This window comes from Dendropsophus ebraccatus, chromosome 10, assembly GCF_027789765.1.
Source record: "Dendropsophus ebraccatus isolate aDenEbr1 chromosome 10, aDenEbr1.pat, whole genome shotgun sequence".
Classification (NCBI taxonomy): Eukaryota; Metazoa; Chordata; class Amphibia; order Anura; family Hylidae; genus Dendropsophus; species Dendropsophus ebraccatus.
In genome coordinates this window covers 79,171,529-79,186,769 of record NC_091463.1, presented here as the reverse complement: position 1 = coordinate 79,186,769, position 15,241 = coordinate 79,171,529, and the positions used below count along the sequence as shown (strand labels likewise).

The following is a 15,241-nucleotide window of genomic DNA, read 5'->3' as shown; positions in this document are numbered from 1 at the left end:
TATTTATGCAAATCATACTATAAACGCTCAATATTAGTGATGAGTGAACATCAGAAAAATGTCTGTGTTCAGCTGCGTGGTATACAAATTCCCAGTGTCTGAATAAATGCCGCCCTAGGGATGACAGGCACACATAGATACAGCCTATGACAGTATCCATGTTTTCCAGGACTCTCTCGAGTGGCATCAAACTTCTCCAGATGCTGGGAGTTGACCTCAGACATTTTTCGAATATTTGCTCATCACTACTTAATATGTCCCTCTTGGTGTTCAACAATGCTCTGTATAGGCAGAACCCTGTTCCATTGCTGTGAGTTAGGGTCCATTTACACAGAAAGATTATCTGACAGATTATCTGCCAAAGATTTGAAGCCAAAGCCAGAAACAGACTACAGAGATCAGGTCATAAAGGAAAGACTGAGATTTCTCCTCTTTTCAAATCCATTCCTGGCCTTGGCTTCAAATCTTTGGCAGATAATCTTTTTGTGTAAATGGACCCTTAAGGTTTTTTTTTACATGGGCCAATTATCGGCCAGGAGTTACAAGAAACGTTCCTGCGGGCGATAATTGGCCCATGTAAAAGTGACAGTGATCCGCCAACAGGCCCGATCCTGTTTGTTTATTTAGAGCAGGCTTTAAAACTTTTCCTCATTGGCCACACATCATTCCTGTGTAAACAGGGGAAGTGAGTCTGATGACGATAAAGGGAAACTGACATATATCTGTGCTGTCAGTTTCCATATCACAGGGCAGTACGTACTTACCGCTGCTGCTGTGATCCGGTGTCCTATTCTCCGGCTCTCCCGTCCACCCCCTGTTTCTTCAGGTCCCAGCTCTTCCAGCTGTCAATCATTTTGGAGGAGGCAGCAGGGCCTAAAGACACAGCAGCTGGACGGGAGAGACGAAGAATAGGATGCCAGATCACAGCAGGAGCGGTAAGTATATACTGCTCTGTGATACGGAAATTGACAGCACAGATATATGCATATGCATGGTGTCGGTTTCCATGACTGCACAAACTATACATTGATCATTTGTGCAGCCCGGACGCTAGATTCTCATGCCGTGGAAATCTCGCTGATCGGCGTTTGCAATCTCCCACGCCTAAGAAATCTGTTTGTAAAAGGACCCTTAGCGTTTATCTCTGCTACATGTTGTTGAATGGGGTCCTTCAGATCTGACACTGATGCAGGTCTGTCATAGTAGCAGAAGTCACATGGGGTGATATCGGGTGAGCGAGGAGCCCACACTGTTGGAAAATAATGGCTAGTCACCTGTGCATCAGTGAAAGCCATAAAATTGTGAAAATATTAACACTGCCACCTGTTGGTGACTTTTTGAGCAAAACATTTTTCTTTAATTAAGGACAAGTGCATCATGGGAAGTGTCTGCTGTCTAATCTGGAGCAGCAGGACGTCCTAGAAAGGCCTCAGAGTTGGGGGAAGTTTAGTTTTTCCAACCCTGTACTGTACATCGTGGTTACCACATACACACAGGCCGTCACACAGTAAAGCGAGCAGCCACACGTGGACAAAGGGGAAGATTTGTCGAATGTGGTGTAAAGTGAAACTGGCTCAGTTGCCCCTAGCAACCAATCAGATTCCACTTTTTATCCCTCACAGACTCTTTGGAAAATGAAAGATGGAATCTGATTGGTTGCTAGGGGCAACTGAACCAGTTGCACTTTACACCATGTTTGCTAAATCTCGCCCTAAGTGTGCAGGCCGGATATACTGATACACTGCACCAGCACTTTTAGTTCAGCAAAAGATAAAAAGTAAAATAGCCACCGCTGTGTTTTAATATGTAGTTATAAGGGGGAGATTGAGGAAGCTGTCTAAAAGGAAGACTGTGTTTCCAATGGCAACCAATCACAGCGCAGCTTTCACTTCACATTCTGCGCTTCAAAAACAAAAGCTCCACTGTGATTGGTTGCTGTGGGAAACAGACCGGCTTCCTTTTTGACAGCTTCATAAATCTACCTCTAGTTTTCAACTATATTGAGTTTGGAGGGGCCAACCGGGGTACTGCAGACAGACGCCACGGTTCAGTCAGTGAGGTTGCGTGGTGGGTTGGCATCTCCTTTATGCCAACATACAGACCAATGGATGCCCCTAACCGTGATGATAAGGAGCGCTAATGCCCCCACCCCCCTCTTCAAAATATTAGGCCATAACACAATGTTCACTTTCCCTCTTGTGTTTTGGTGGGTGGCAGTAATATAAAATACAGCAAAATCTTTTTCTTTCAAATCAACTGGTTTCAGAAAGTTATATAGATTTGTAATTTACTTCTATTTAAAAATCTAAAGTCTTCCCATATTTATCAGCTGCTGTATGTCCTGCAGGAAGTGGTGTGTTCTTTCTAATCTAACACAGTGCTCTCTGCTGCCAACTCTGTTAGAGACAGGAACTGTCCAGAGCAGGAGAGGTTTTCTATGGGGATTTTCTACTGTTCTGGACAGCTCCTGCAGGACATACAGCAGTTAATATTTAAAGAGATGTAAATTACAAACCTATATAACTTTCTGAAACCAGTTGATTTGAAAGAAAAAGATTTTCACTGGATAACACCTTTAAAAAAAAACATGGCCACTTTCTTTCAGAAACAGCACCACTCCTGTGCTCAGTTTGGGTGTGATTCAGCAGATTAGTTCCACTGAAGTCTACATTATAATTCCACAAACAAACTAAGGACAGGGGTGGTGCTGTTTTCATGTAAAAAAAAAAAAAGCTGTTTTCATGTTTTTACTTGTATATATGGTTTTTCTTACTCTTTTTGTACAATGGTGACACCTGTAGGTTACTTTCTGTATAAAAAAAAAAAACTAAAGTAAGGCTTTAAAAGCATTAAAGGGGTTGTTCGGCCTTAGCAGTTTTTCCTTATGTAGCTCTGGTCATATAGAAAATAATAGACATCATATACTTACCTGTCTGAGCTCCCCAGGTATCCTGCTGGTGTCGTATCGGGAGTGACAGCCCCCTTAGCTAATCACTGATTGAGACAGGACAGCACCGCAGCCTGTGATTGGTTGAGCAGGCTGTCACACTCAAGACAAGTCCATCTAGACAGTCAGCGGGGGGTACACCGGAGACTTCACCAGCAGAATACCAGGGGAGCAGGAACAGGTAAGCATAGGAAGTTTATAATTTTCTATATGACTGTACTTTAAAGGGGTTATCCAGGATTAGACAGATTAGATTTCTTCCAGAGACAGTGCCACGCTTGTCCTTGTTTGTGTGTGGTATTGCAGCTCTGTTCTGTGGAAGTGAACGAAACCAAGTTGTAACACCACATTCACCCTGGGCACAGAGCTGGCACAGATTTTGGAGTTTTAAAACTTGGATCATCTTTAGGCTGTGTTCACGCAGTCTTCTTTCTTGGCCGTTTATAGGCCTTTATTTCATAATGACGGCCATCTTTTAGGACAGCGGGCAAAAAAATCCAATAAATCCTATTCTTTCTATGGGGCATGCTTTGTGACCTGTGCATGGGTCATTCTACAAGGGGGGGGGGGGGGTCATGCCATTTTCTCATCTATATACTGCTGTCACCTCTCACTGTAATGCATTGCTGGCCATATTGAGCTAAACTGTGACTAGGGGATAACCCCCTTTACTTTCCTGATATATGAATTGTACCATCATAGTAAATTACCTTAGGAGCAAACATTTCATGGCATTGGCCCAGGGGTAGGCTATAAATAAGGCTATGCATTTAACAGAGGTCAGGTGATCAACAAGCCCTCACCGGTCCCAATACGGAGGCAGGATTCCTTCTTCTCAATGAAGAGGCCTACAAGCATGCGACAAAGTTGTCAAGGGTTCCATAACTCCAATGCTCCTTGAGGCTATGTTCCCACAATGTAAAAGCAAGGGCAGATAACGGCCATTTTTAACCCCTTAAAGTCTGAGGCAATTTTTTGTTTTGCATTAGTTATGGTAAAAATTACATGCTATATATGTTTCTCAAGTCAGTACGATTACAATGATAGGCAACTTGCATAACTTTTATTTTATATCTGATGGCTTTTAAAAAAAATTAAGACTTTTAAAATAAACCCTAAATGTTCCTTAAAATTGCTCTATTCCCATCCTTATAACGCTTTTATTCTTTGGTCTATGGGACTGTGTGAGGTGTCTTTTTTTTTGCTCCATGATCTGTACTTTCTATCATTGCCTATATGCGACTTTTTATTGCAATTTTTCAGGATTTGATGCAACTAAAAATGTACAATTTTGCACCGTTTACCATACATGATCAGGAATGTGATAATTTAATAGTTCGGGTGATTTCACACTCAGCAAGACCAAATATATTTCTTTTTTATTTTTATTTAATTATTATTATTTTTTTTTAAAACATACACATTAATAAAGTCGTCCACCTGGGGGACTTCTAATACGACACATTAGTGTAGTATACTTAATACAGCACCGATCCATTAGATCGGTACTGTATTGCTCTGGTCTGCAGCAGACCAGATGCATGGATTGCTGAATCGGGTCGGCTCAGAAGATGGGATCTCCCCTCCTTGATCACATGACGGAGGGGACATCCCGCCACTAGACACCATGGATGGCTCTGTGCAGGGCATTTAAATGCAGCTGTGATTTCTGACAGCTGCATTTAACTGTCCTAATTAGTGGGTGCAGTGATTGGCCACACCTGCTAACAGCTGTGGTCCCAGGCTGCAGAAAGCAGTCGGGATAGCGGCGGTTCAGAGCAAGGTCGCGGTACGGCCCCTCTCTGAGCCCCCCCTAATGGCACCATGACACATGAGATACTTCATGGGTCATTAAGGGGTTAAATGGAGAAGTCCGGGCTCAAACTTTATTTTTTTCCCTTCTCAGCCCGGACTTCCTTTCAAATCAAAGATTTTAAATTTACTTCTATTTTAAAAACTTAGGTCTTCCAGTACTTATCAGCTGCTGTTTGTCCTGCAGGAATTACTGTATTCTTTCCAGTCTGGAGAGCAGGAGCGATTTTCTATGGGGGATTTGCTACTGTTCTGGACAGTTTCTGTCATAGACAGAAGAGGCAGCACAGAGCACTGTGTCAGACTGGGAAGAATACACCACTTTCTGTAGGACATACAGCAGCTAATAAGTACAGGAAAACTGGAGATTTTTTTTTTTTTTTAAGTAAATTACAAGTCTCTGCCACTTTCTGACACCAGTTGATTTAAAATAATGTTCCTTCTTCACTGGAGTACCCCTTTAATCACATTGTAGCAACAGAGAAAATTTCTCAAACAGTAATGTATAGGATTGTCTTTTTTTCTTTGAGACCTTGAAATAAGTTAATGCTTTTAGGAACTACTTCTCCTATCTTACAAAAAAAATATACTAAACAATTAATTTAAAAAAGGATTTAATTTCATGAAATTGTTCCAGTAAATAAAACAAATACCTTAAAAAATTAAAAATCATAAATCTGGAAATACATAATCCTAAAAATTATTCTGTCCTTGTTGGAATGAATTGTGCAAAACACATATACAAAAAAACAAAAAAGAAAAGAAAAAAACTCTACACCTTAACTTATACTTTACACAACAGTATCACCAAGTATTTCATTAAAGGAGAACTCCAATCTAATGAACATTTGTGATGTGGTTCCTCCCCCTCCAAGTCATGTGATTTGTGATAAATGTAAAGTAATAATAAAAGTAAAAAGTGACTAAATGCCCAAACAATGAGGAGAGAATTAGGGGAGTGAAAGGGAGAAAACCTTTACAGATTCAGAGGGTGGAGTTCTCTTTTAATGCAATATCACAGCTAACTTTACAAAGAAAAAAAAAAAGATCCAACATATACAAGGCTCATCATTAAAAAGTTAAAATAAACTATTAAAAGAAAAGGAACAAAAATCTACATATGACTTAACACTGCCTCGTCTGAATTGTCCATTTGTGGCAGCCTGTTATATGAGGTTACCACCAGCAGGTGTCGCTGCACACAAAATACACAAGCAGATATGACACGTCTCCACCAGAGCTACGTAAGAGGATGCAAGGACATAATAAAAGCTGATTCTGTGCTATAATACAATATCACATCACAAAATTTAATAAGCAAATACCATTAAAAAAAAAAAAAAAAAAAAGTTTTACGCATTTTAGTAAATAAGGTGACTGGATGAACATAACATAAATAGGCAATCAGCCACGGCTGTCCAGGCATGATGGAAGTTGTAGTTTTGAACAGCTGGAGTTCCCTACAGTATAGCTGTGGGTTTGGGACCGTGCTGGTTCATGTCTATAGATACACAAGCTAGGAAGCTTACATCGTCCATGATTGATTTCAGTTTGGTTATACTGAGGTAATAATATTACTTTTTTTTTTGTCTAAAAATTACACATCCAGTGTGTAACGTGTTCGGAGGTATGTGGATATGAAGCAATAAAAAAAGGGATCCATGATGCAAGCGCGAGATGGGTTAGTGCAAAATATATTACAGGAAAGATCAAAAATATCTGGTGACCTGCCCTGAGGATGGGTCATCAATACATTTTGCACAAAAAACCCTGTTAAAGGCTATGTCCACCTCCACAACCTAATCTCTATATTGCTCCAATGCATCTAATATAAAGGGAAGCAACTTTGTAAGTATTAATGATTAAAAAGAGGTTCCTGCAGCTTTGTGTCTACAGCTCCTCTGCTTATCGATGGGTCTCCTTGGTTACAGACTACAAACAAGCTGTGTGTAGTCTGACCCTACAATTCCTATAATTTGTAATTATCCTCTTGCTAATTTCCCAGCAGGTTCGTACATAACATGCTGATACCTGTAACGGCACACATCTGCACCAGTCTTCTTATTTCCCTCCCTGAAGAGAATATGCAAATTACTGTTAGGTGCCCTGTCCCGCCCACAGTCTCCTACTTATGTATAGGAGATAGACATAGCTACTTATGCATATATGAATATGCACAATAGGAGGCAACATAGGAGGCGGCTGGCGAGACAGTGCATGAATTGCTGAGGAGTAATTTGCAGATTATCTTCAGATTACACTACTGGAACCCGGTGGTGTAAAGAGAAATAAGAAGGACAACGCTGGAATGTGCAGCTCTGCCGGTAGAGTTCCCAATCAGCGGGTTCATATGTACAAACCTGCTGATCGTTCCCTCTAGTTATTAAGCAAGAATAAAAAATACAGTGGGTGAAAAGGCGGACATATGCCTTAAAGGGTTTTCTCATAAACACTGATGGCATATTGATACTTTTATCTGATCAGCTGGGATCTCAGCACAGTGTCACTACCACCCAGCCAAGTCCATTGTATGGGCTGTGCTGTAATATCACATACAAAGATGGTTTTGGAGTGGTGCCAAATTGTAAAGAGTTAAAAGGTGCCACTTCTAGGGCATCAGAGGTGATCCCAGTGTATTTAATCAATATGCCAGTGGGGCTTAAAGGGTTTGTCCAGCAAAAATCCTTTTCTTTCAAATCAACTGGTGTCACAAAGTTATATAGATTTATAATTTACTTCTATTAAAAAATCTCAAGTCCTCCCATACTTATAGCTGCTGTATGTCCTGCAGGAAATGTTTTATTTTCAGTCTGACAGTGCTCTCTGCTGACATCTCTGGCCGAGTCAGGAACTGTTCAGATCAGGAGAGGTTTTCGATGGGGATTCATAGAAAACAGAGACAGAGTTCCTGTCTCAGCCAGAGATGTCAGCAGAGAGCACTGTGTCAGGTTGAAAATAAAACAACGGGGCATACAGCAGCTGATAAATATGGGAAGACCTGAGATTTTTTTTTTTTTTATAGAAGTAAATTACAAAGCTATATAACTTTGATATCAGTTGATTTAAAAGAAAAAGATTTTTGCTGGGCAACCCCTTTAAGGTTAGAAAGTCACTTTAGGACAAAGCAGCCAGAGCCTTGCTGTCACTTGATGGTTATAGAAAGAAGGCCATCAATGCAGGCTGGCTAAGCTAAGCAGCAAAAAGTGGCAGAGATAATAAAAGAAGCTGACATATATATATATATATATATATATATATATATATATATATATATATATATATATATATATATATATATACACACACACACACACAATGTATATGATATCTGTATATATCCGTTTACCCTTTAACAATACTTGCACATAATCAACACTTTCCAGCCTTGATTATAGTTGTACAGAGAAGAGAGACTGTACACCTGCCCCGTAACAAATGAGCCGCCCACAGGATGGACATACATTATGTTACAATGAAATAAAAATATATACATATATATGGATCAGCAGCAACATGGCATAAGAATTCACAGAAAATTGATGTAAATAAAGCCCCTGATGTCAGCAGCCACGCAATTCTGTTGCCGATGCCATGCATTAAGGTGTTTTATTCTGGGTATACTCCATGCAGATCAAACGCACACGGCCAATCATTCACTATCCAATGATAAGCGCTGCGGGAGGACACCTGGCAGGAAGCTGAAGGGTTAATAGCTGACTCTGGGCTGCCTCCTGTCATAGCCTGCGGGTTTGGGAAGAACAGTAAGATAAATATGAATTCTACGTCCCTTAAACATTAAGCTGTATACAGATCACTAAAGAAAACTTATTTCGAGCTTATAATTAATATCACTGCATATACATCTCAATATACATGGACTGTACTGCAAATAAACATGGGGAGTGCATGTCATGCAGGACTTCCTCCAGCAGGGGGCATCTGAGGGAAATCAACCCACTAAAGAAAGCCTTGAGGGTTAAAATGTCACTGTCGTTTTTTTGTTTCTTTTTGCAGAGATCACTAGTTCAAGAAACTTTTAAGAAACGTTGTAATTGGGTTTATTAGGCAAATATGCCATTATCTGCATTCCAAAAGACTTTCCCCAGGTCCCCCCTCCCTCCTCTCTCTCATCCACTGCTCTCTCTATATCAGGAAATCTTGACACTTTTACATCAGTCGAGTCCTGTCTGTTCCATGGAGAGGGGAGGGGGGAGGAGGGAGATTAGTCGCCAGCAGAGATAGAACAAAGGATTACACAGCAGAACCTGTGTGAAAGCCTCATCTCTCTCCACCCCTCCCCTCTCCATAGAGAACAATGAAGACGGGGAGAGCTTCAATCTGCTTTTTCATGATAAAAATGAATTTTTCCCCTAATAAACCCAATTACAACGTTTTTTTTTTAAAAAGCCTGTACTATTGATTTCTGCAAAAAAAATAAATAAACGACAGTGACACTTTAAACTGGTGTCAATAATAAGATGGGCACACAGCGGCAGTGGTGAATTCTTGAACATACAGACTCTTTCAAACTCAGACACTATAGAAAGTATAGAGGGTAAGCACTACCCACAGCAGTAGGGAGACGACCCCTACACATAAAGCTATAGTATGCGTCTTCTTAGCAGACCCTTAGGGGGACATGAATCATCTGGCGTTCCGGGGGTTTTCGGCGGAATTGCCGATTTGCGCAATATTTTATTTGCAAATGGCCGATTTGCTAATAAAATATTCGCAAATCGGCACTTTCCACCGGGTACGCCGGAGGGTGCGGACTCAGAGTCCGCGCGATTCACAGTCCGTTCTGCAAAAAGATACCAGAGCGCACGGGATTTATGTAGAGGCAGTTCGCCTCTACATAAATCCCCGAAGCGCCGGAGATGCGGGGACATTTATAAGTCCGGCGTAAAAAACGCTGGACTTAATAAATGTCCCCCATAGACTCCAGGCATGCCCTCATTCAGGGATAGAGAAACTTCAGCTCTCTAGTTGTTGCAAAACTACAATTCCCATCATGCCTGGGCAACCAAAGATAAGGCTTTGGCAGCCTAGGTACGATGGGAATTGTAGTTTTGCAAAGGCTGTAGGGCCATTGGCTCCCCACCACAGCCCTAGTTTACCAACCTGTGGCTCTTCAGCTATTGCAAAACTACAACTCCCAGCATGCCCTGAATGGTCAGATCATGGCGACTTTTGTAACAGCTGAGGTGTCACAGAGAGGCGGCACTAGACAGTAGTAATATATATATATATATATATATATATATATATATATATATATAACAGGTCTTTAATGTTCACTGACCTGAGGGTGAAAAATCTCGAGATTTTGCGTCTTCATTGAAGCCCCTGGTGCTGTTGGCCTGAGGAGGGCTGTCTTCATTGCTGCTTCCTGGAGGAGACAGCAGCTCCATCTCCTCTCCCCAGTCTGTTACAGGACGGTGACCTTCTGGAGAGAACGGGCTGGTGGGCTTGGACTCCACTGCTCGCTCCTCAGTGGGCATGTCGGGGGGAGGCATAGTCAGTTTAGGGGTCTCCACTTGCTTTGGAAGCCTTTGTTCTTTAGGGGTAGCTGGAGGAGCACTGGCTCGAGGAGCTTCTTCCCCTTTTAAAGAATCCTCCTCTTCTTCCTCTTCCTCCTCCTCCTCCTCTTCTACCTCCTCCTCTTCAAGATCTTCTTCATCACCACTAGCGTCTGTCCAGTCCTCATCATCTTCCACACCATCATCTTCTACGATTTCATTCTTCCCCTCACTTTTCTTCACTTCTGGTGCAGCTGCTGAAACTTCTGATGTCAGCTTCTTTGGCTCCTCCGCCTTCTTAGTCTCCTGTAATAGAGGAAGCAAAGCATGAAGAATGACCATTAACCCAATTGTGTTCTCTGCACAGGACACAAGGATGCATGGGGGTGGGGAGGAGTCCTCCAGAACAGTCCTGTCTACATCAATGACCGATCATTTGGATACCTGACAGACATCACATATGGCCGCTGTGCCTAGTCCTGAAGTTCAGCTGTGTTCACATAAATGAACTTAGCTGCAGTAACAGACATAGGATGGACTAGGGCTGACCGATATGGCCAAAAAATATAATCTCAATTTTTATTTTTTTTTGATTCTCGATTTAAATCTCGTTTTTATTTTTAAATGTATTTATTTTATGCAGGGTGTTGTAGTAGAGGCATAGTGGATACGGGGTGTAGAAGCATAGAAGATGAGGAGTGTAGTAGTAGATAAGGGGAGTAGCAGCAGTGGGCATAGTAGTAGCAGTTTTGGGAGTAGTAGTAGTATCAGGAATGGGGGTAGTAGTAGCAGCAATGGTAGTGCAAGTAGTAAAGCAGTATTAGGAACAGTATTGGGAGTAGTAGAGCAGTATTGGGGGTAGCAGTGCTCCGGGTGCGGGCGGCGATCATGTGGGTGGTGTGTGTTTGGTAAGGCGGCTTTTGCGGTTCTTCGGGTGCGGGCGTGCGGCACTGCAGGAGGAGCAGCTTGCCCAGAGCGCCACTTCTCCCCCTGCAGGTCGGAGCCCTTTTTTTTTCTTTTCCTTGAAAATCGAATTTGAGATTTTCAAAGCAATTGAAACCGATTCTCAAAATCTAGGCGAATTAATCAAATTAATTTGATTAATCGCTCAGCCTTAGCATGGACATTACTATGTTGGGTGCTGCAGTGATGGGCTCTGACTCCGCAATCACCCCAAGGATAGGTCATGAATTCAAAAGCCCAATACACTGATCTAATATTGTACAGGTCATCCTTGTGCTGCCAGAATAGCTCTGACCCTAGATTCCACAAGCTGCCATGTCCTGTGTGCTCGGACACCTATGACAGTCATCAAGCCATCCTATGTCAATCAGTTCCTTACACATGCCCATTATTCCTGTTTCCAAGTCATCAAGTTCATAGCAACTGATCACGTTGTAAGAAATGGACCTAAGAAAATATATATTTAACAGCAGGCCATCTTGGATATATTTTATAAGGTATTTATTGGAATGAAGGATTACAGATTAAGCCAGGGTTAACCTGATCCCTGATGCAACAATTGTGTCAGAGATCTATGTTAAGTCAAATGGTTTAGTTAAAAGCGTCATTGTTATCAAGTTGACACAGGCTACATGTGTATATTGTTGTATTTTTACCCAAACATTAAGGCTAAATATCCATTGTCTGCCCAGATTCTTGCATCAGATGGTCACCTGGTGTCACAGGTAGAGTGCTTACATATGTACGATAACATTGTGATACCAATTGGCAAATTGTCTCAGTGGTGATCAAAAGGGTTCTGCGACAATTAAGTAGAGATGAGAATAGGGCCAAACAAAGGATGGCTCAGAGGACAGGGATAGGAGGACAGGAAGGGTAGGCCAGACCTAAAGGGGCTGCTACTGTGATGGAGACGAGTGTGTGAGAGATCGTGTTGTGGTAACTACGGTTGTAGTTGTAGTTCTTAGAATTGTAATATTTTCGTTGTGGTTAATGTAATGTTTAAAGGGGTTGTCCGGCGAAAAAAATTATTCACAGAATAACACACATTACAAAGTTATACAACTTTGTAATGTATGTTATGTCTGTGAATGGCCCCCTTCCCCGTGTCCCACCACCCCCACCCGTGTACCCGGAAGTGTGGTGCGCTATACATTACCTGTCACGTGCCGACCACGGTCTCCGATCCTCAGCAGTGACGTCTTCTTCGGGAGGCCAGCGGATCTTCCCGAGTGCTGGCCGCCCTCTGCAGCGTCATCCGAAGCTCAGCCGCGATTGGCTGAGCATAACTGTGCTCAGCCAATCGCGGCTGAGCAGCTGATGACGTGGCCGCGTCATCAGCCGCTCAGCCGCGATTGGCTGAGCACAGTTATGCTCAGCCAATCGCGGCTGAGCTTCGGATGACGCTGCAGAGGGCGGCCAGCACTCGGGAAGATCCGCCGGACTCACGAAGAAGACGTCACTGCTGACGATCGGAGACCGTGGACGACACGACATGCGGTGAGTATAATGCACCACACTTCCGGGTCTAGCGTGGGTGGGGGGAAACACGGGGAAGGGGGCCATTCACAGACATAACATACATTACAAAGTTGTATAACTTTGTAATGTGTGTTATTCTGTGAATAATTTTTTATCGCCGGACAACCCCTTTAATGTTGATTGTTTAAAGTGTATTGTATTTTTGTAATTCTCATCTTTCTGCTTTTATTTGTCCGTACAACTCTCATAAATATAAAGGCAAAATTCCACTCAGACAATAGGTGATTTACTTTACACTCGCTCTTGTATTTCATTTACTGGCCCAACCTCAAATCTAGACCCAGTAAGAGGGTGGTGTGTGTGTGTGTGTGTGTGCAAGAGGATGCAAGAATCTGGGCAGACAATAGATATTTAGCCTGAATGTTTGGGTAAAAATACTAAATCTGTAATCCTCCATCTTGAGTCCAATAAATAGATACCTTATAAAATATACCCAAGATGGCCTGCTATTAAATATATATTTTCTTAGGTCCATTTCTCACAACGTGCTGCCTCATATTCCACCCCTTCACAGACGCCACTGTCTCCAGATCATCAATGTTATTTATTCCACCTGTCCGTGTTATTAAAGGGTTATCTAAGCTTAGAAAAAAAAAAAAAAAAAAAGTCCACCTCTTCCTGAAACAGCAAATGTCTGGTTGGTTTGGCTGCGGCTTTTGCAGATTTAAGTTAATGGAGCTGAACTGTAATACCACACACAGGACAGGGGTGGTGCTGTTTTTGCAAGTAGCTGCATGTTTGTTCTAATCCTGGATAATCTCTTATTATGGCTGATCAGTGCATACACTTTATACTGCTCGGAACAACATGTAGTCTCTGGCATAGAACTTACTGCTTTCTCTACACAGGTTTCCTTCTCTTTCTCCTCTGAGGACAGTGGTTTGTCCTTCTCATTTGCAATCTCATCATCATCATCGTCCTCTTCCCATCGGCTGTCGTGCATACTGTAAGAGAATGCGACTCCCATGACCTCAATGTTACATCCTCATTTACAATACATTTCTATCACCAGTACAGCCCTAGAAAGATATGTTCATCTACTAAATATGTGAACAGTAAGTTCACATTTACCCATCTGTATAATTGCAATTTCCTAATATATTCTTTTCATCAGCGCCACCCGGCAACACACTGGCAGTAACCCTGTGTTCAGTCTATGCACCCATCGGGCCTTTTCTTCCTGCTGACAAGACACCAAGGAAGTTCAATTCCTTGAAGACTCCCAACCTCAAGCTTTTCTGATAAGATTGGACAGTAACCATTAAGGAGTACCCATCACTACAAATAACCTTTGACACGTCATCAGACATCGACATTCCCTTATAGGCTTAGGGCCCTATTACACGGGCCGATGATGGCGTGATCAATACTGTAAATGCTAGAGTAAATAAATGCAGCTGCCGTGCACTGATGGGCTGAAGAGGAGCCGGGAGCCTGAACAAAGCCGCAGCGCCGAGCAGGTAATGTATGCTCGGGGCCGGGGCTGTGGCGGGGTTAAAGGAGCCAGGTCCCATACACACAGCAGATCTGCTGCGTGTATGGGACCCATTCACCTTCACACTACTGGATTTGCAGCAAATTTCGCTGCAAACTCGCAGCCTGAAATCCGCTGCGGATCCGGTACGTGTGAACGTACCCTTAATATCTTTTGGCATGTCTTGTAGTGACAGTGCCCATTTAAGGCATTTACACTATATACGTCCAGCAAAGGGGGACCATATACATAGTTAAGGTTAAAAAAAAAAGACCATCAAGGTCCACCTAGAGCCCTACAGTATTGATCCAACACTTAAAACATCCAGATCAATGGAACAACCACATCTAGACCCTGAATTACTTAGTCGATGTATAGATTTCAGCAAGACCCACCTGTAAGGTTTATGGCCAGACCTTCCTCTATTCTGATTCCTTCTCTGTGTCGGCTTTTTAAGACTCTCTGGCAGGAACTCGGCCATAGTGGGGGGTTTGGGAGCCCCTCGTTTCCCTTGGTCTGAGAAAGAAGCAAGAAAAGCATTAAATGGAAGAAAGTATCATGAGAATCACTGATCACATGATTATTTATATGATCAGTGAAGCAAAACTAATGTAGGAGCTTAAAGCGTACCTGTCACTAAAAAGAATTTTTGACGTTTCATCACAGATGTAATTGATCGGAGTTACTGATCACTGCCGACACACGCTCTGATCAGAAGACCTAGCCAGGGAGAGATCGTGGCAGCGCTATGCAATCCCCTGCCAGCAGCGCAGTCTGTCAAAATTCATATAGAAGTCTATGGGTAATTTTGACATTCTGAGCTGCTGGGTGGGGAGTGGGTCGTGCTGCCGCCATCTCTCCCCGGCTTTATCTTCTGATCAGAGCGGGTGTCAGCAGTGAGACCCACTGCGATCAATTTTTTTTTTGTTATGTCCCATGACACGTCAGAAGTTATTTTTAGTGACAGTGCCCCTTTAAATAACC

General features: G+C 42.5%; 1 protein-coding gene and 1 long non-coding RNA gene across 4 annotated transcripts in view; one reads left to right on the top strand and one right to left on the bottom strand.

Annotated features, from left to right (window-relative positions):
* Window positions 1–15,241, top strand: part of LOC138766157 (uncharacterized) — a 29,573-nt gene that overhangs the window by 324 nt on the left and 14,008 nt on the right. The window lies entirely within an intron of this gene.
* Window positions 1–15,241, bottom strand: part of CCDC9 (coiled-coil domain containing 9) — a 38,309-nt gene that overhangs the window by 14,403 nt on the left and 8,665 nt on the right. For all 3 annotated transcript variants that reach the window (XM_069943534.1, XM_069943536.1, XM_069943535.1), the window contains exons 10-12: window positions 14,653–14,773; window positions 13,616–13,727; window positions 10,062–10,584 (exon numbers count right to left, since the gene is read on the bottom strand). In XM_069943534.1, the coding sequence (XP_069799635.1) occupies window positions 10,062–10,584; window positions 13,616–13,727; window positions 14,653–14,773 (756 nt within the window). The remainder of the gene's footprint in view (window positions 1–10,061; window positions 10,585–13,615; window positions 13,728–14,652; window positions 14,774–15,241) is intronic.